General features: G+C 35.3%; 5 protein-coding genes, 1 long non-coding RNA gene and 1 other non-coding gene across 28 annotated transcripts; 4 read left to right on the plus strand and 3 right to left on the minus strand.

Annotated features, from left to right (window-relative positions):
* Positions 1-883: 883 nt before the first annotated feature.
* LOC111791214 (BON1-associated protein 2) lies at positions 884-1,604 on the minus strand. Its single transcript, XM_023672475.2, has one exon. The coding sequence runs from the start codon at positions 1,550-1,552 to the stop codon at positions 983-985; it is 570 nt and encodes a 189-aa protein (XP_023528243.2). The 5' UTR covers positions 1,553-1,604; the 3' UTR covers positions 884-982.
* Positions 1,605-5,231: 3,627 nt separating this feature from the next.
* On the plus strand, positions 5,232-9,313 carry LOC111789900 (BON1-associated protein 2-like). Of its 20 annotated transcripts, none has more exons than XM_087122624.1 (8): positions 5,232-6,678; positions 6,807-6,973; positions 7,159-7,255; positions 7,464-7,569; positions 7,662-7,765; positions 8,409-8,562; positions 8,647-8,777; positions 8,965-9,313. In XM_087122624.1, exon 1 carries the CDS (start codon positions 5,399-5,401, stop codon positions 5,981-5,983), a length of 585 nt encoding a protein of 194 aa, XP_086978750.1. In that variant the 5' UTR covers positions 5,232-5,398; the 3' UTR covers positions 5,984-6,678; positions 6,807-6,973; positions 7,159-7,255; positions 7,464-7,569; positions 7,662-7,765; positions 8,409-8,562; positions 8,647-8,777; positions 8,965-9,313. The 20 variants fall into 20 exon arrangements, with proteins under 20 accessions (XP_086978750.1, XP_086978751.1, XP_086978752.1 ...); XM_087122625.1 differs by having other exon boundaries at positions 6,820-6,973; XM_087122626.1 differs by having other exon boundaries at positions 6,887-6,973.
* Positions 9,314-9,416: 103 nt separating this feature from the next.
* LOC111789897 (uncharacterized) lies at positions 9,417-11,675 on the minus strand. 2 transcript variants are annotated; one of them, XM_087122622.1, is made up of 4 exons: positions 11,582-11,669; positions 11,308-11,527; positions 10,750-10,896; positions 9,417-9,734 (listed from the first exon to the last, which is right to left on the minus strand). In XM_087122622.1, the coding sequence occupies exons 1-4, from the start codon at positions 11,611-11,613 to the stop codon at positions 9,591-9,593; spliced, it is 543 nt and encodes a 180-aa protein (XP_086978748.1). In that variant the 5' UTR covers positions 11,614-11,669; the 3' UTR covers positions 9,417-9,590. The 2 variants fall into 2 exon arrangements, with proteins under 2 accessions (XP_086978748.1, XP_023526383.2); XM_023670615.2 differs by having other exon boundaries at positions 11,308-11,675.
* Positions 11,676-11,790: 115 nt separating this feature from the next.
* LOC111791011 (uncharacterized) lies at positions 11,791-13,257 on the plus strand. The gene is made up of 2 exons (XR_002814605.2): positions 11,791-12,061; positions 12,922-13,257. It is a non-coding gene; the product is annotated as an uncharacterized LOC111791011 (long non-coding RNA).
* On the plus strand, positions 12,020-12,101 carry LOC111791922 (small nucleolar RNA Z199). The gene has a single exon (XR_002814710.1). It is a non-coding gene; the product is annotated as a small nucleolar RNA Z199 (small nucleolar RNA).
* A 461-nt stretch (positions 13,258-13,718) lies between the features above and the next one.
* On the minus strand, positions 13,719-18,528 carry LOC111791391 (bifunctional protein FolD 4, chloroplastic). Of its 2 annotated transcripts, none has more exons than XM_087122483.1 (7): positions 18,242-18,528; positions 17,545-17,870; positions 17,111-17,347; positions 16,821-16,988; positions 16,379-16,622; positions 15,635-15,790; positions 13,719-14,319 (listed from the first exon to the last, which is right to left on the minus strand). In XM_087122483.1, the coding sequence occupies exons 1-5, from the start codon at positions 18,429-18,431 to the stop codon at positions 16,452-16,454; spliced, it is 1,092 nt and encodes a 363-aa protein (XP_086978609.1). In that variant the 5' UTR covers positions 18,432-18,528; the 3' UTR covers positions 13,719-14,319; positions 15,635-15,790; positions 16,379-16,451. The 2 variants fall into 2 exon arrangements, with proteins under 2 accessions (XP_086978609.1, XP_086978608.1); XM_087122482.1 differs by having other exon boundaries at positions 15,635-15,808.
* Positions 14,073-15,377, plus strand: LOC111791392 (LIM domain-containing protein PLIM2c). Its single transcript, XM_023672713.2, has 5 exons — positions 14,073-14,207; positions 14,290-14,389; positions 14,472-14,500; positions 14,664-14,756; positions 14,848-15,377. Exons 1-5 carry the CDS (start codon positions 14,073-14,075, stop codon positions 15,118-15,120), a joined length of 630 nt encoding a protein of 209 aa, XP_023528481.2. The 3' UTR covers positions 15,121-15,377.
* Positions 18,529-18,623: the final 95 nt, after the last annotated feature.

Raw genomic sequence — 18,623 nt, forward strand, 5'->3', positions numbered from 1 at the left:
CGTTAATGACGTATAAATTTTAAAATAGTATAATTGTGGAGTTGTCTCATGATCGGGTTTTCTACCCTGATTGTCACTTTTGTTGAAGGAAGATATGCAAACTATTATACAATTAACTTAGTGATCATTGGTTTAGGGATTGTCACGCTATGTGTATCGGGATCACTCGATACACATAGCGTGTAACATTTGTCACGAAAATAATTATCAGCAATTACCTCACGTGATAAGTAGTGGCTATCTACTCAGTACACGCAGCATATAGCCCTTACCATGCTCCTTGTATTCATTCATAAATCATAACATAGCCCTTACCATGCTCGTATTCATAAATCATACCATATATATATATATACCCAATAAAACGTGATAACAAAACTTTCAACTTAGGCGTCCTTGGGTTTTCCCTTTCGAACGATACTACTAGCAATATGAGACAACATCGGCTGCAGTCGGTCTCGTACATGAGTAACTACAGCAGCGGACGTTGGTGATGGCAGTCACGGTGGCGCAACGATGCTTCAAACTCTCCTTGTTGGTTGTAGACAGCGACGAGGGCGAGCGGTCCGGCGATGGTCGGGTGGGAGAACTGTGATGACGCTGGTGTGGAAAAGTTGCAGCGACAATAACAAAGGAGAAGGGAGCGGCGATATGCGAAGGAAGAAGAAGAAGATAGATGGTGGTAAAATTTTGATTGATATGCTAATAATATTAATATTTTTTATTATCTAATTTAGATTTTAATTTATTGTGCACTAAAAATAATTAAATGAGAAAAAGAGAGAGTTTCATTTATTTTGTCCTTCACGATTTTTTTATCGCCACACGCCACAAGTCTACAAAGAATATTCCTTTTGGAATTTAAAAATATATATAAGAAAAATAGAAAAAAAGAATAAGAATGTTTTATCAAATATATTTATATATACATCACAAAGAATCGTATAAAAAGAATTGATTTTCAGTAATTTTAAAAAGAAATTTATAATCGACCTCGATAACCAACGCTCCATATCGGAACACCGGTTACGACTCCGCCGCCGCCGCCGCCGCCGTGGAATTTTCCTTGCGGCATCGGCAACGGAACCGGAGCTCCAATCCCCTGCTTCTGCAACAAAGAATGCTCAACTCCTGCCGCCATCTTCACTCTCACCGACAAGTTAACAATTCCATTCCTCTCGCCTCTCTCATCTCTCAACCTGTAACTCAAAAACTGCAGATGATTTTCCGGCAAGTATCCGGCGATAAAATCCGCCACCGGAACCCTAGCCGTCGCGACGATATTGATCTTTCGCCCCGAAGATCTACGACAAACCTCCACAACCAGAAACCTGGAGTGCATTGGGAGATCGACGACGAGCTTCTCGTTCCACCGCGGAAATCCAGCGGCGTCGCGGTCGATTTTCGTGCTTACAGAGTCGTTCTTGTTGTGAAGATCAGATCGAACAGTGACGAACACATCGCTCTTGATCAGCTTTCCACGAACTTGCAGATTCTCTCCCGATATCACAGTGATTTCGATCGTTCGTGAAGAAATATTAGCAGACGCCATAACAAGGATTGAACAATTGCAGAATCGAGAAAGAAGAAATTGAAGAAAATCAGAGATGGAGGTTAGGGTTTTAAAAGTTTTTGTTGAATGGAAATGGAAGCTTGAGAGAAAGGGGGAAGAAGAAGAGAGGGTGCTTCTGGAAAAAAACGTGTTGGCTCAACGTTTACTAAAGCGACCGGGCTGTGGATTTATACGGATGACAGACAAATGACGTGGAACTGAGTCGAAATTTCATTGGACTGTTATGTAACAGGAGAAAATTCAGCGCGATTTTCAAATTCAAAATCGCCGTGTAGAAGGAAACCATCGCTTTGGAATTCCAGGCCCAATAGATGCCCATTCCCCACGGAATTCCCATGCGACTGGAATTTACTTATTTGTCCTTCTATTTTAATTTCCATTTTTCACCATTTTTTAAATTTTAAATTGCTAAACTCATTATCTTTTTTCAAATAAATATTTATATTATTAGTTAAATGTAAAAATAAAAACAATAATTTTTAACTATATATTTTTAAAAATTTTCAAAGTCTTTTACTTTTAGAAAGTAGATAATAAACTAAATAAAATTAATACAAATTTAAATATTCAAAACATAAATCAAATTTTATTTTTCTATTCTAATTTTAAAACAAATATTTCAAATCTTTAAGTGGATCATATTTGAACCATTCTTAGAACCATTCTAACCTCACTTGAAATATTTTAAATATTTAATAGTAAAAAAGAATAATTAAGGCTAAAAAAATAAATTTTAAATTTTTTATAATTAATGTTTAGCTGTGAATAAAAACATTAATTCCTATTGATAAATCCACCTATTTATTAATTTAGGTTAATGAACAAAAAAAAATTATTATTTTTTATTTTATGAATATTTAAGTATTCTTTGATTTTTATTGGTAGAATATTTCCACTATTGAATAGGTCAGAAAAACATTTATAAATATAAAATTATTTTATATATTCACTATTTCAATTTATACAATCTTGTCCTTTTCAAATAATCCTTCCTATTTTGATTGAGATAACCATATGGTAAACAAAGCTTACATTATACTACAATATTTATAATTACTTTTAATTTTTTAATTTAAAATTATTTGCACAAATTTTCAATAGAAACAGAGTGAAAATCAATGGTAGCATACCCATTTAAAACTGGAGATTGTCGGTTAGAGAGGATAACAAAACATTTAAGTGTGTGAAAACCTCTCCACGACAGAAGCGTTCTTAAACCAAAAGTTGACGGCGATATATAACCATTAAATGAAATACGTAACCGGCCAAAACATACAATATCTGTTAGAGATGAGACTAACTAAAGTACGTAATAGGCCAAAACGAATAATATCTACTCACAGTGAACTTGAATTATATATGATTTTGACTTGCTCCCTTTTCTAAACATCATAGCAATAAAGACAAAGAAGGATATGGTTGATTGACCCAAGTCGTCCATTTCTGCTCATGGACAAACTCATAATGAATTTTTGTTTTTATTTTCATTTAATAAAATAATAATTACAATTTGAAAAAGTCTCAAACATAATATAAAAAATAGAGATTTAAATAATTTCAAAATATTATTTGAACTAAAATAATTTTAATCAGTTAATTTTTAGGGCCATTTCATTCCTTTTTTATGAAATATATATTTTAAATCTTAATTTTAAATTTTAAATTTTTTTTAATTGAATATATGTTATTTTATGTTAAAAAATTTAAAACTAAATGCTTGAAATGTATTTTAAATGAAAAATATATATATTTTAAAATACTTTAAAAGTCATTTTTTAACCTATTTATAAGCTTATTTATTATTATTATTATTATTTTAAAGAAACGGTGAAGCATATTCTAGGCAATGGCATAGCAACATGCAATGATATATAAATAAAGAATTTAAATAAAATAACTGTCAGGATGGAATTCCTAGCATTGGTGTGGTGACCTATTGCGGTGACGTTTTTCGGGTGATGTAATTAACGCCTTTGCAATTTTTTTTTTTCATTTTTTTTAGATTATTCTTTTTTTTTCTTCTTTAAAACTTGGTAATTTCCAAAACAAAAATTTTAATATTATAATATACTCTGGTGGGTGGGATAGAGACGGATAATATAATTCCGCCTTCGTTACTGATATGAACGAAGAGACATCAAGTAACGAAGAGACATCAATCATACAGTATGCTTCAGGAAGAAAATATTGTTGAAATTATGAAAATATATTTCAATTCATGCCACATTTAAGAAAAATGAAATTTAATAGTTTCATTCTTGAGGCTATATAAAGCCATGTAGGTTGTATTTGTGTAAGCAGACTTGAAAAATGTAGTAAAAGAAGCATTTGTGCTCTTCTTTAGCCAATGACTAAGTTTCTTTGCAATTTTATGTAGTTTAGGTTGCATGTAGAATCATTCAAGCTCGACATGATCAATCTTGCTTGTAGAGTGATTCGAATCTCAAACAAGTGTTCTTGCATTGAGATATTTGATCAACAATGTAATGCGAATCTTACTCCACTTGTAGTGATTCCTTATTATATCAGTTACCTTTGTCTGTGTTTAGCTAATAGAGAAAAATCTCTTTTTTTACTCCTTTCTCAATTATCTGCTCTGTTCTGATATAGTTCTACAGGACATTGACCTTGCGGGTTAAATAAACATCTCGAGTATGAGAAGACGCTAATTAACGAAAAAAAAACAATGTCAACGACCATAATGTTATCGAGCTCAAACCTATAAAATAAAACGAAATTCGTATCAAAATGGTAATTTTAACGTCATGTTTAATACTCCGACAACACCACGATGACATCATACATTTGACCAAATCACAGCCGTTCATTTGTTTTGAGTTTAATCTCCATTGAAAAGTCCAATCCAAAGGCTGAAGTACAAAATTTGTATGGCTGTATATCTTGACTTGTTCCCCTGCGAGTTTTCTTGGCACATTGGAGCTTTTAATGAAGTCAATTCCTTTCCATTTTTTTAAATATATTTAATCCCTATTATTTTTTTTAATATATTAAAGTCTTGCAATTTATTAATGAAAATTAGAAGTTAAAATCATGTTTAATTAAAAAAATCACGGTCTTTATTAATTACTAAATTAAATTAAATATGGGGCTGTGGAATTTTGGATATTAATAAAATAATAATTTTAAAAAAAGAACAATATGGATGGTTTAAACATTATCGTTATTTATCACCGAAAAAAGTTAATATTTTATTTTTATTGACTCTAATAAACGACACCCGACAATTTAATTTCCAATTAAATTCCAATTTCACACGCCTTTTCCCCCTCTTTTGCTTTTATTTTTATCCCTAAATTTCTATTATAATTTTAATTATTTAAAATTCTAAAATAATCTAATAACAGAAATTGTCTACTAGTTGTTTAACCGTTTTAAAACGCATAAATTTTTCCACACAGATTATAGAAATTAAATTAAAATTCAAAGATAAAAATATAATTTTTAAAAGTTTAGAGAGGAAAATTATATATTTTTTTCATTCATAAAATGAGGAAAAAAAAAAACGAAAATAAAGACATAAATAATTATTATATACTTTTACATTTAAAAAAATATTGATAATAAATAAACATTTTATTTCTTCCACAGCTTAAATCTAAAAAATTGATTTATTAATTTACAATTAGTACCATTTCTGTCTCAAGTTGTCAGCCTCCAGACGTCATCGCCGTGACGTCGGACATTAAGCTGATCGTTTTTTCCCCAAAATTCCAACCGGAATTCGCCTATAAACTCCATCCAATTTCTCTCCGACAGCAGAATCTTTGTTTTTCGGCGAGAGAAATTTTGTTCTGGTCAATTTCCATGGCGACGACGTCGTCTCGGAGTATTGAAATCACCGTAATCTCAGGGGAGGATTTAAGAATCGATCGGAAAAGTGTGAAGAGGAAGACATTCGTAACTGTGAAATTCGATCGCCAGAGCATCGGCGGCGGCGGCGGCGGAAGAACGGAAATTGATGAGCGAGGCGGATGTTATCCGTTCTGGAATGAGAAAATGTTGATGGAGATTCCGGTGGATGCAATGTTCTTGACGATCGAGGTGCATTGTGGATCTATTTCCAGGAACAGGATCGTCGGAACGGCGAACGTTCCGGTATCGGATTTTCTCGGACGGTATAGACCGGAAAATTATTTGCATTTACTGAGTTATCGATTGAGAGATCGATGTGGTGAACGAAATGGAATTGTTAACATTTCGGTGAGAGTTAGGGCACTGGAATCGGAATCGGAATCGGAAACGGAATCGGAATCGGAAACGGAATCGGAATCGGAACCGGCGCTAACTTCCAAAGCAATGGTTGGAGTCCCGGTGGCGGAGACGGCGAGTTCCCGCCGGATTTGCGGTGGCGTAGTGATCGGCGTTCCTCTCTGGAGTTCTTACTCTTAATCTTGATGGATTTTCCGATTATTTGGGCATTTTAAGAAAAAAATAATAATTAGGAGAATGGGATATTAATGGAACTAATTTCACAAATGTCCAGAGATTTAAATATTTTAATTAGGATATGTCTTTAATGTCCTTTGTCTTTAAAGAAATGAAGCGGTTACCGAAGGGTTAAATTGTAATTAACTATCCATTTAAGTCTCATTTAATGATTTATCTATTTAGTTATTTGTTTTATTTTTTAGGAGATGATTTGGGCCTTCTTATTGGGCTTGGGACATAGTTCTATGTTAGCCATAACGACGACGTTTGAAGGAATAAAAAGCAGGAAATTAAACGACGTCGTTCAATGACATTTCTGAAAGTGGTTTATCCATCTGGTTTTTGAATGTAATTACGGCCGCGGCCTCATTCTATCAAACTCTCATTTCTCTCAAGCGCTTCACCTCGAAGCTTAATTCTCTCTGGCTGACTAATCCGAAGCCACGACGGTGGTTCTCGTTTCAGATGCTCTGCCGGTCAGACGGGATTCTTCACTCGGCTTGGCAGGCTGCTCAAGGAGAAGGCCAAGAGCGATGTCGAGAAGGTCTTCTTTGGCTTCTCAAAGACTCGTGCGTGACAACCTTGCTGTTATCGATGAGTTTCTTCTGTACTGGAACCCCGCGGAAATCGATAGAGTTCTCGAAGAACTCGAAGAGGTCTGTCTTCTGCTCCTGTATTTCCTGTAGTTTTATGTTTGTGTCAATGAAAGGAAAATAGTTATGATCATGAATTATTGGATTATTTGAACTCAAATTCGTGAAAACTAATCTACTATTCTCTTAAGCTTTCTTATCCAGTGTGTGAATTCAACCGAGATGTAATGCGATTTTAGTTTATATTTGTTTCTTCTCTGGCTTCTCAAAGACTCGTGACAATCTTGCTGTCATCGATGAGTTTCTTCTGTATTGGAACCTCGCGGAAATTGACGGAGTTCTCGACGAACTCGAAGAGGTCTGTATTCTCTTTAGTTTTATGTTTGTGTCAATGAAAGGAAAATAGTAATGATCATGAATTATTGGATTATTTGAACTCAAATTCGTGAAAACTAATCTACTATTCTCTTAAGCTTTCTTTTCCAGTGTGTGAATTCAACCGAGATGTAATGCGATTTTAGTTTATATTTGTTTCTTCTGTAGCTTCTCAAAGACTCGTGACAATCTTGCTGTTATCGATGAGTTTCTTCTGTACTGGAACCTAGCGGAAATCGACGGAGTTCCCGACGAACTCGAAGAGGTCTGTATTCTGCTCCTTTTCTGTATTCTCTTTAGTTTTATGTTTGTGTCAATGAAAGGAAAATAGTTATGATCTTGAATTATTGGATTATTTGAACTCAAATTCGTGAAAACTAATCTACTACTATCTTAACTTTTCTTTTCCAGAGTGTGAATTCAACCGAGGCGTAATAAGTTTATATTTGTTTCTTCTCGTAATCATTTCTCAGGTCCTTATTTACGAGGATGAACCTAAATCCTATACTCTTTCAGAACTGAAATTTTGTATGGCTCGAATGTTTTGTAATTTGGCTATGCCGTTATATATAGATAGAGGTAGGTACTGCTTTTAATTCTGGAGTCTTTTGAAAATCATTCGTGAGCCGAATGAAAAACTATAACTAATCGTTGTGTTGAAAATTTTGTAGGCATTATTGGTGTCTGATTCGGGCAAATGATCGCACCATTAAGATCGTGGAGAGCTTGCGTGACCACATCAGCAGGAAAGCTTTAATCGAGTAGTGAAACAAAGGTAATTAGTTCCAAATTGTTTGAATGCTCTGCTTTCTAAGATGGAAGATTTTACCACACGGAATGAATTAATAATTATTAAGTTTACAGTTAAATCCAGCACTAGTGGCACAACTGAGAAATTTAGATGTCTTTTCATTTTGAAGAAGTTTCACTTGCCAAGATGTTAGTAAATAATAAATAGACATGTATAGTAAACAGATGGTAAATAGTTATATATAGTAGATGGTTATATCTATTAAAACTATATGTAGTAAACTGTAGAGCTATGAAAATGTACACTTATTCTCTGTATTCTCTCACATACTTGAAGTCATTAATACAAAATACTTGAAGTCATTCTCGGTATTCTCTCATATACTTGAAGTCATCAATACAAATCTTTGAGCCAGAGTTCTCGCATTTTTTCTATCATGTTCTTTGTGTTCAGATCGAGTGTGTGCATTGTTGTGTGATCCTAACATGGCAATATGATGAAAGAGATGTTTTAGATTCCATTGGTTTTCAATTCTATATTTCCATATCCAAATGATCTGCAACGCTTGATGTTTTAGATTCCATTGGTTTTCAATTCTATATTTCCATATCCAAATGATCTGCAACGCTTGATCAACCTTGTAATACATTGATCAAAATGATCCTAGGATGCATTAAAGAAGAATGTTTTGGCGCTTTCGACAGGGAAGGGAGCAAAACTGACCTTCAACTCTGATTCCGGTTTGCTTTCTTTATAGCTTGATGGAAGAGTTAATAGCATGTAAGAAAGCTGTGGGCAAAGTTATTTCAGGGGCACCGAATGTAAGCATTACTATTTTAGTCATCCTACCTTGTCTCTCTTCTCCTTAAATGCTTTTGGCTGTTAGCTGACGGTGTTAAAATCAGGGCTGCCAACCATGATATTGGTTTGCAATAATAGAAGCACAGAAGTTGTCGCTGCCTGCCATTCTTTTTGCCGAGCATGTGGAAATGTAGAATGCTGAAAAAATGCATGGTTTTCTTCTCATGGTTAATTGGTAAGTGTATCAGTCCAAGTCTCCACCCTCGACCCTCCGTAGATATTGTCTTTTTTTTTTTTTTTTTTTTTACTTTCATTTTTCGGACTTCCTCTCAAAATTTTGAAAACGCATCGGTTAGAAAGAGGTTTCCACATCCTTATACAGAATGACTTCGTTCCCTTCTTACACTTGTTCATCTTTCCAGTCGATGTGGGATCTCACAATCCACCCCCTCCGTGACCCAGCGTCCTCGCCAGCACACCGCCTAATGTCCACCCCCTTCGAGGCTTAATGTCCTTGCTGACATATCGCCGGTGTCGGACTCTGATATCATTTGTAACAGTCCAAGTCCACCACTAGCAATATTGTTATTTCTAGGCTTTTCTTTTCAAGCTTCCCCTCAATTGATATGAGTTCTATTAGTAAATTCTCGCCTCACCTCCAATTGGACCCTCGTAGCCATTCTTGTACTTAAACTATTAATAGCTTGATGGCATTCATAATTGAATTGTATGTATGATTTTATTATTATTATTATTATTATTTCTTGTCTATATTTATATTATGTCGGTAAATAATAAAATATAAGTTGATGCAACCACTAATGTATAAATATTATTATTTCTTTAATTCAATTATCAATAGGTTCACCATTGATTGCAAAACTGAACCAAAGTTTCCACTTTTTCCCTACAAATTGTATATAAATGTACAAGGACAATAATCAAGCATATAATCCATACATTTCCCTACTCTCTCCAACATTACAATAGTAAATACATTTGACACGATTATTCAACCTGAATAAAAACTCGAGATTGTTGGAGATATTTACAACTTTGCCATTGGCATGTTATAAAGGGTAGAACGAGCTGTGTAGATCAACTTTCCTGTCTTTTGAAGTCTGAAATCTATAGCAACGACATTCAAATGTTTTCCACTCCTTAAAATAGAAGCATCAATTATGACCTCTGCCTGCAAGAACGGTTTTTTTTTTTAATAAATAACGCATCTTGCTAAAGTATCGAGGCCGGGACAAATAATTGAGTAAAAATGTATGCCAAGCTTGGATATATCATCATACCAAATTTCATGATGTATCGTGCATGGAATTATAAAACATATGCTCACCTTTTCGTATAACAATTTGTTTGGATTGACTTTCTAAGCGTTTAAAAACACTATTTTAAGAACTTAGAAAGTAATTCGAAACATGTCCTAATTAGTTTGGTCATACAATTTTCTATGTTATATGCAAAGACCCTTTTTATTCACATCATACAAACTACTGTGTTTGTATCCTAGAACACCCAAGCGAACTCGGTCCCATTTGTGGGTTCTAGTTTTGAAGTTGATATCAAAAATATTATAAAGTTTGACAATTATCGTTTAATTCTTAATCTCTCAATTAAAAAACTCAGGACACTCTCAATTAGAAACTCAGGATCCAGATGAGCGTACTTCCACTTAATCCTCAACGAAAACTTATTAGTGACGGTATTTTCCCACAAACTATTAAGGGGAAGATTGTTGGAAGTGAGCCATGAAGATACCCCAACCAATAATAAATAAGCACAATGGTAGGATGAGTTTCAAATCATAAGAAGATAAAGTGGTCCCATCCCAATTTATGCAACCCTCCAGCCCATGCATGGCTACACAAAAGTTTGCTGGTCCAGGAAAAACATTCTCAATTTCTCACGGCTCTATCAACTGACAAATCTCAACATTCAATTTCTATTATGAACTTCCCAGCTTTCAAAACTGAAAAAAAAAACCCCCAAGAAAACCAGCTGAATTGACCAATTCAGTTCATTCAATTTGAAGTGTCATTCTTGATGATTCGTTCGTCGGATTTTGTTGGTTCAACTAGCTCATTTCAATTATGGTTCGACTCAGTTTTGGTCAATTCGGTAGACAATTCTGTCAACTTATCTAACCTACTCAAATAATCTGGAGGAAGCACAACAGTAACTTAAATTTTACTCACATTTCGTGGAGCGCCTGAGAGATAAGAGATGCTTAGTTCCCCAAGAAATAACTCCTTATCCTCTGCCATGACAGTTCGGGCACAAGCAATTGATGAGAACTCAGCAGCCGCAGCAACAAATCCTCCATGTAGAAAGCCATAACGATTCTGAAATTATACAATAGATATCTCTGTTTAATGTGAATGTAAACAATATTGATGTTCATTTTTTATTTCATATAACAGATGAATCCACATGACCGAAAGCTGATAGTAGCAGATGAAGAGAATTTGAAAAATCTCAGCAATCAAAACTCAAACATACCAATACTAAGTTTTCAAGATCCAATAGATACTGTTTCGATTCAAATCAGGCACCAAATTTTCTCAGCATGAATTTTCAAGAACTCAAAGATATTGCTTCGATTCAAATCAAACACCGTATTTTCAAGTTGCGCAACATATTGTTTCGATTCAAATCAGACGCAACACAAGGAACGCACAGTATTAGAAACCGCATACCAAATTTCTCCTAAATTCGATGAGAAAACAAATCTGGATGGAGAATTAAGAAATTACGGAAACAGCAGGTTTGACGGAGAGGAGGTAGGTCAGACGGCCTCGTTCGAGGCGGCGCTGCCGGAGATGACCGCGAATGATATCGGAATAGAATCCCTTGGTGTTGCAATCGTCCGGAATTTGGCCGGAACCGCCCAATCCATTGAGCAATTCTATAGTTCCGCGTAGGTCCTCTTCAGACATATCCCTTATCTGAATCGTCGGAGAGTCAAAGATTAACGAAGGAGTTGCTGAAGAAGAAGGAGTTGCTGAAGAAGAAGGAGTTCCTGAAGAAGAAGGAGTTGCTGAAGAAGAAGGTTTCGCCATTGTCGCTCCTCTCAACCTCCTACTTCGCCGCTCAATTTCAGTCAATTTTAGTGCTTACAGAATCAATCGGAAAAAAATACGCAAATACTTTCTGTACTGGGCTAAGCCCATATATTGGGCCCAAACTAAGGCCCATATATTGGGCCCAAACGAAAGGCCCATATATTGGGCCCAAACGAAAGGCCCATAAAAAACTCAACTAATTTCTAGGGCTCCCACGCAGAGTCCTATAAATAACCCTTTAAAGCGGCACAATGGTTTCATCTACTCCTTCGACTCTCTCTCTCCCTCTCTTTCTTTGTTTTATCTTGCCTTCGTACTCATCGGCGATTCACCGCCGCCGGTGATCCGAATATTTGTCACCGTTTGAGTTTCTTCTTTCTTGTTAGGTAGCGGGACAAAGTATCTTGCAGAGGATGAGGAAAATAACTGCAACAAAATGATCGAAGTATTTCGTGATTACTTTCATATTTAAGTCTCTGATGCTCTTCACTTTGTCCTGCGAGTTTTTCGAATGATTTTTCACTCATTTTTTCCTAAATCTTATCGGCTTCTCTAAGTCTATGATGTGTTTTTCTTTGGTATTCTTGAAGTTTGGTTGAGATATGATGCGATACATTGGTCCGTGTTTCTGAATTAACCGTGACTGAATTTCCATATAAGCACACTCTGATCTCTCCAATCTTAGTAATTCTGTTTTACTTCGTTCTTCCGTTTCTCTAGTTGTTGAAACTTAGTAATTGCAATTTGAAGTTCCGACTTTTTAAGTGATGAGCTTGCTTTTCAAATTTAGTTTTCGAGTTCTAGATTTCATTTCTTTTATCTGTTTCTCTCGTTGAAATTTTGTAATTGCAATTTGAAGTGTTGAGCTTCAATGCAATATTTAAGTTTCAGTTTTAACTATGGTTTTCAAAGATTTGGAAGACAGCTGAAGGAGTTTGATTTGATCTAGTCTTTCAAATTCAATGATTTTTCTCTACTCTGACTAGTTGAGCTATTTAAAGAGTTGTTTTCATGATTAAGTTTTTCATAATTTTATTTTTAACATTTAACTTTCACTTTTTATTTCTTATTTTTTCGAGAGAAATTTGCGATATCAAGTTTGTATTTACAAGTTAATTAATCTTGGTAATGGTGATTATTATATTTAATAATCAATTCTTATTATTTTAGGAAAAATTTGAACCATTCAGACATACATTATTTTGAATGATAACAATATTTTTAGACGAAAATTTCGGTTGAGTTGGGTGACATAATGTCATTCATGGTCGGTGGGATTGATCTTAGCGGTGTCCTTATTTGAAGGTTTTTATTCAGCCATTGCGGTGGGGCAACCACTCCGGTCCTATGATTCTTTCAAAACTTCGTTTAAAGCTGCAATCATTGTTCTAATTGATCAACATTGGCAACGCTTTACCAGGCAAGTTCTTCACATATCGGGAGCCTCTAGCCTCTAGTATGTGACTCGCACACCGTGCTTGGATGTGTTCTGGAACGAATTTTGGCTGGAATGCTGCCTATTTGGACTCATGATGCCAGTTGTGAATTTTACTTTTCTATACTATTGTATTAGAAAATCATTGTAAAATGTTCTTTTATAAAAGTCAAAGGAAACTATATTCGAGCCAAAATTTTCCCTTATTGCTTTGCCCAAGTCTAATTGAATATATAACGAAATTATATTCACATGTCAATATATCTGTAATGGAATAATGATTTGACGTCACTATTTCTATATCTTTTTATACGCGGAAGCCATATATTCTATAAATCTAAATATGAAAATATACCTTACTAACAAAATTATTAAAAAAAATTACTGATTCACGTCCATATATCCATAAAATTTGAAATGTTCATACCAACAGTGATTTTAATCTTTATTTGGCCTTCAAAGTTCATTTTAATGCTTATTTGATTTTTTGTTTTAAAAATGAAGTTTCTCATCTTTCTTCAAGCAAAGTTTAAGCAAACCCATAAGAAAATAATAATAAAAAGAATTAAAGAATGAACCAAATGAAGCATTCAGAAGAGATGCAATCATGACCATTCATCAAAATTAGGGGTTTCCAAATGAAAAAAAAATGATTAATGGTTTGAAATGGTCAAAGAAAGAAACCTTATTCCCCTCAAAAAAACATCTGACAATGTCCGAAATTGGAGATCTGCAACCACAAAGTTTTGGCTTTAGGATACAAAAAAAGCACTCTTTCCAACATAATCTGATGTATTTAAATTTACATTTTTTTAACACAACAAATCCAAAGCACTAATTCCCATTCTCTTTTCTCATCCATCCCATTTCACTTACCTTCTTTTCATAATCTTGTCTGAGATCTCATCCTCAGACAACTTGCAATTTTTTTTTTTTTTTTGTTTGCAGTTTCTCGAGGAGCTATCGCACTCCGGTTCGGTTCGAGTCGTTGTTGTAGACGAAAAATCGAGAAGGAATAAAGATGTCATTCACTGGAACATTGGACAAATGCAAGGCTTGTGATAAGACTGTTTATGTGGTTGAGTTGCTTTCCCTTGAAGGCAATCCTTACCATAAGTCTTGCTTCAAATGTAGCCACTGCAAAGGCACCCTTTCCGTACGTCTCGATTTTACACGTTTCGTTCTTCTTTTTTCGTTTGATATGATCAATCTTTGACTCGAGTCGTCTTTTGTGATAGATGAGTAGCTACTCATGGATGGACGGTGTCCTGTATTGCAAGCCTCATTTTGAGCAACTCTTCAAGGAATCTGGAAATTTCAGCAAGAATTTTCAAACTGGTAATGTTTTTTCTTTTCCATCTCTTATCATTTTACCTATTTTTCTATCATTCTCTCATTCTCATTATATTTTTGGCAACAGCCAAGCCTTCCGAGAAGCAAAATGATATGGTATGTTTCCATTCTTGACCGTTCCACAACGATTTGAAACATGATATATGATCACTCCCGAACATGCTTGAAAGCACAAGATATCTTTAATTCATGTTTTAGTTTACTATCGAATACAATTCCGATATTAATTACGTAGCTCGGTAACTTTCAAAACGTGTAGCAATCGAGGGCTCCTAGCAAACTGTCCTCCATGTTCTCTGGAACTCAAGACAAATGCTCGGCCTGCACGAAGACGGTTTATCCATTGGAGAAGGTCTATAGTTCTTCATTTGGTTTTGTTTTGTTTTGTTGAATTATAGGTAGAATGTTAGTAGATTTGTTGGATAATTAAAAGTATGGTTCAGGTGACTCTCGAGGGGGAATGTTACCATAAGAATTGCTTCAGGTGTGCTCATGGTGGGTGCAATTTGACACACTCCTCTTATGCTGCTCTTGATGGAGTGTTGTACTGCAAACATCATTTTGCTCAGCTCTTCATGATCAAGGGCAACTACAACCATGTCCTTGAAGCTGCTGCAAACAAGAAGGCCACCACACCGCCGCCCGAATCAGCGGAGGAAGACGAGGCCAAGGGCGACGCCGAAGCTCAGTCCGAGGAAGGGGCTGGAGAAACTTAAAATGCCTTCATTCTGCTTCCATGCACCAGAGTTTGGGAGTCCTTGGCTTTTCTTATTTTTTGTTGTTGTTTGAGCTATTTTTTTCTATCTTTTTTGCTTTCAAGGTTGGTTTGTAACCAATTTGGGTTTGTTTCAAGGCAATTCAACACATTATTTCTATGCCCCTTTGGAGCATGGAAACACAATGTACCATAGTTTCTTTCGGTGAGAGGAGAAGCTGGAATAAAGCACACTGAATGCTATACCATTTCCAATCACTATTTGTCCCAAATATGTGTTCTCTTTCTCTTTTTCGGTTTCTATTTCAAACTACCGTTCCAAATCGTTACTAATATTTTGACCCATAATGATATATCTGTATATTTTATCTCATTTTTCTTTAGTATTATAGTTTTGTGTTAGTTTCTTTTAGCTATTAAACACATTTTGAAAGTATTTATAAGATGTTTCATAAAAGAAAACAATTATCTTCAAACTATTTGTCATTTCAAGTTAAGAAGATAGAAACGCTTACCTGTCTCTCCATAAAAGAGCTTGTTCGATTGTTCCTATCTCTCCATAAAAGAGCTTGTTCGATTGTTCTTCCGACGTACGCACTCTTTGATTGTGAGAAATTGACCATCACCAAAGATCCTTATTGTAGTTCATGTTGGCATGGGATTTCACGCTCCTTCCAACAAGAATGTACCTACGTCAATTATATTCTATCAATTTGTACTCTAAAATTTTAATTTCACTCACAAATTTGTGTAAACTCCCTAAAAATATCAAATTTTGTATAAATTTAACAAAAATTCATAGTTGAAATACTCAAATTTTAACAATATTCTTTTTACCTATTATGTCATTTTCATTCCAAATAGATAAAACCTAACCAATTAATGGGTAAAAATAGATTTTCTTTAACATTAAATATAGTTGAATGATTACTCGACAAATCCAAGAACAATAATTGAATGATTACAAAAATTAAGGTAGAAAGTAAATCAAATATAATTGTCAATCAGAGTAGATTCATTTCAAATAAATGGCTGCAAATTATTTCCATCAAGCTGTCCTAAATTGAAACAGACTAATTACTCAGCCGAACAGACCGGCTGATTCCTGTTTAGATCAGTTTGGTTCATTTATTTCTAAATGCAACTACAAAATGTGTTCCTGTGGTTAAAACACACAACAATGTCCACAAGTCATTCTCCCTAAAGAGGAAAAAAAAAAAAAAAAAAGGTTAAAATGACTTGAAAAGAAGTGTGCTCACATGGGGTTATTTCACCGCTTAGTCCTTGCTAAGGGAAGCTTTCTCTGTAAAATCATAATAAACTTCCGAAGTTTCACTGGAAGTTGTGTGTTCTTTTTGCTGCTGTAAGTGTGTTGGAGAGCAGCATCGCTATCGTCATTGGCCCAACTCCCCCGGGTACGGGAGTAATGGCTGAAGCAATTTTGATCGCCTCCTCATAACAAACGTCTCCTACTAGACGATACCCACGAGGGCTACTTGCATCCTGTCACACAATGATGATAACAACAAGAGTGAAATATTGAATGTAGTTCAAAACAAGCTACAAGATTTCAGTTCAGCCATATGATCATAGACACACCGCAAAGATGAAATCGATATAAATTAGTGTCGAAGTAATTTTAGATAAGAAACGATATCGAGATAGAGAGAACTCACTCCCAAAAAAAGCTATTTAGCTCACCTCTACTGGATTAATTCCAACGTCAATAATAACTGCTCCGGGCTTGATCCAACTGCCCTTAACCATATTGGCTTTGCCAACTGCAGAGATGATAATATCAGCTTGTTTTGTTAACTCTTCGGGGTCCTTGGTCCGAGAATGAACGACGCTAACAGTTGCATCTTCTCCCTACTCAAGATGACAAATGTTACAAGACAAAATCTAAATCAGTAACATTGTAGGAATTGAAGTCAATAAATGGAGTTTGATAGAATGATAAACATACAAGACATTAACGAACAAAATCTCACTTGAAGCAAAAGAGCAGCTGGGGTTCCTACAATATTGCTTCGACCGATTACAACAGCTCTCTTCCCTTTGATACTAATGTTATATCTATGCAGCAATTCAATACACCCTTTTGGCGTACATGGAACAAACAATGGTTCTTCACCTCTCATTGCAAGACGACCGATGTTTAGTGGGTGAAATCCATCTACATCTTTTTCAATGCTAACAGCATGCAATATATTCTGTTCATTCATATGCTGCCAAATCAACGAAAACATAAAGTCAAGAAGCATATAATTTTTGACATGATGATCATATAAATTTACATACAACACGGCTTATTAAGATAACAGATAATTTAAATTAGAGTGCCATTAGTAATATGCTAAGATAGTATAGTAAATTTCGATAAGATAATTATTTGACAAAAGAAATTTAGTTTTAGTAAACATACTTTAGGCAAAGGTAATTGAACAAGGATGCCATGGACAGATGGATCATCATTGAAGTCGGATATATACTTGAGTACTTCTTGCTCGGAACAATCTTCAGGTAAGTTTACTTCAAAAGATTTAATACCCACAGATTCGCAAGCTTTTTTCTTATTTCGTACATAAGTTGCAGAATCCTTCCTATCTCCAACAAGGATGACTGCTAAGCCTGGAACAACACCAATGGCACCCTTCATTCGAGATACTTCGGCAGTAATCTCCTCTCTAATCTGCTTCGCCACCAGTTTTCCATCAATCACTTCCGCAGTCGCCTCGGTTGAAATTGAAGCTGAAATCAAAAGAAAATTAGAGTCCAGAATCCTTTGCAAGTAAAAGAAAAAGAAAAAAAGAAGCTATCCGCTGCTCTAAGAAAGAAAAATCAATCTGATTTCTACACACATAAGTTCTTTAGAAGTTGCAAAGCAAACATAAAACTAAAACAATTGAACACCATTTCAGCATCAATTACTCTGGAAGTTAGATACCTTGCAAGTAGCCTAAAATCAACGCAAAAATATTCCAGAGTTTCCACAAGCTCAAGAAGCAAAATTAGATGAAAATGAGAAGCAAGACCTTCAAAACATGAAACTCTAAATAAAAAATCATCACTATACTTCTTCATAAACAAATACGAATAGAGGCACACAGAGAGACGCATACCAGAGATGACGGGCAAAGTTGAAGTGGAAGATCGAGAAACGAAAGTTCTAGGAAAAGCGGGGCGAGAAAGGCCAAGAAGACGGTGAAAGAAACCAGCGCCATCGGAGTTTCGAAGCCTGGTTCGAGTAGAGGGAACAAGACGGACAGTGGCGCAAGGAGAGCAATCTGTGAATTTCATCGATGACGCCATTAGAAAATGGCGTAAGAAAAATCTGCACGTTTTGCTAAGGAACTATAGAGCTACAGAGCGGAGGACGGCGGAGAGTACGGCGGAGGAATGCCGGCGCGGGACTCTTGAGAGTGAGGTATTGAGCGGGACGGGTGGGCTAAGAGAAAATAAATCCGTAGGGGCGCGAACACGGACTATTAACCTCAACAGTTC

The sequence above is a fragment of the Cucurbita pepo genome, chromosome 3 (assembly GCF_057944985.1).
Source record: "Cucurbita pepo subsp. pepo isolate OVF chromosome 3, ASM5794498v1, whole genome shotgun sequence".
Lineage (NCBI taxonomy): Eukaryota > Viridiplantae > Streptophyta > Magnoliopsida > Cucurbitales > Cucurbitaceae > Cucurbita > Cucurbita pepo.

What these genes read in the sequence shown, in the direction of transcription:
- LOC111791214 (XM_023672475.2), bottom strand. Translation starts at nt 1,552, where the DNA reads ATGGCGTCTGCTAATATTTCTTCACGAACGATCGAAATCACTGTGATA.
- LOC111789900 (XM_087122623.1), top strand. Translation starts at nt 5,399, where the DNA reads ATGGCGACGACGTCGTCTCGGAGTATTGAAATCACCGTAATCTCAGGG.
- LOC111789897 (XM_023670615.2), bottom strand. Translation starts at nt 11,613, where the DNA reads ATGGCGAAACCTTCTTCTTCAGCAACTCCTTCTTCTTCAGGAACTCCT. An exon ending in CCGTCAAACCTGCTGTTTCC is followed by an intron (nt 10,897 to 11,307) that starts GTAATTTCTTAA and finishes GTATAATTTCAG; the next exon opens with AATCGTTATGGCTTTCTACA. An exon ending in TCTCAGGCGCTCCACGAAAT is followed by an intron (nt 9,735 to 10,749) that starts GTGAGTAAAATT and finishes CCGTTCTTGCAG; the next exon opens with GCAGAGGTCATAATTGATGC.
- LOC111791392 (XM_023672713.2), top strand. Translation starts at nt 14,073, where the DNA reads ATGTCATTCACTGGAACATTGGACAAATGCAAGGCTTGTGATAAGACT. An exon ending in ACTGCAAAGGCACCCTTTCC is followed by an intron (nt 14,208 to 14,289) that starts GTACGTCTCGAT and finishes CTTTTGTGATAG; the next exon opens with ATGAGTAGCTACTCATGGAT. An exon ending in CCGAGAAGCAAAATGATATG is followed by an intron (nt 14,501 to 14,663) that starts GTATGTTTCCAT and finishes CAAAACGTGTAG; the next exon opens with CAATCGAGGGCTCCTAGCAA.
- LOC111791391 (XM_087122483.1), bottom strand. Translation starts at nt 18,431, where the DNA reads ATGGCGTCATCGATGAAATTCACAGATTGCTCTCCTTGCGCCACTGTC. An exon ending in TTCAATTACCTTTGCCTAAA is followed by an intron (nt 17,348 to 17,544) that starts GTATGTTTACTA and finishes TTGATTTGGCAG; the next exon opens with CATATGAATGAACAGAATAT. An exon ending in CAGCTGCTCTTTTGCTTCAA is followed by an intron (nt 16,989 to 17,110) that starts GTGAGATTTTGT and finishes CATCTTGAGTAG; the next exon opens with GGAGAAGATGCAACTGTTAG.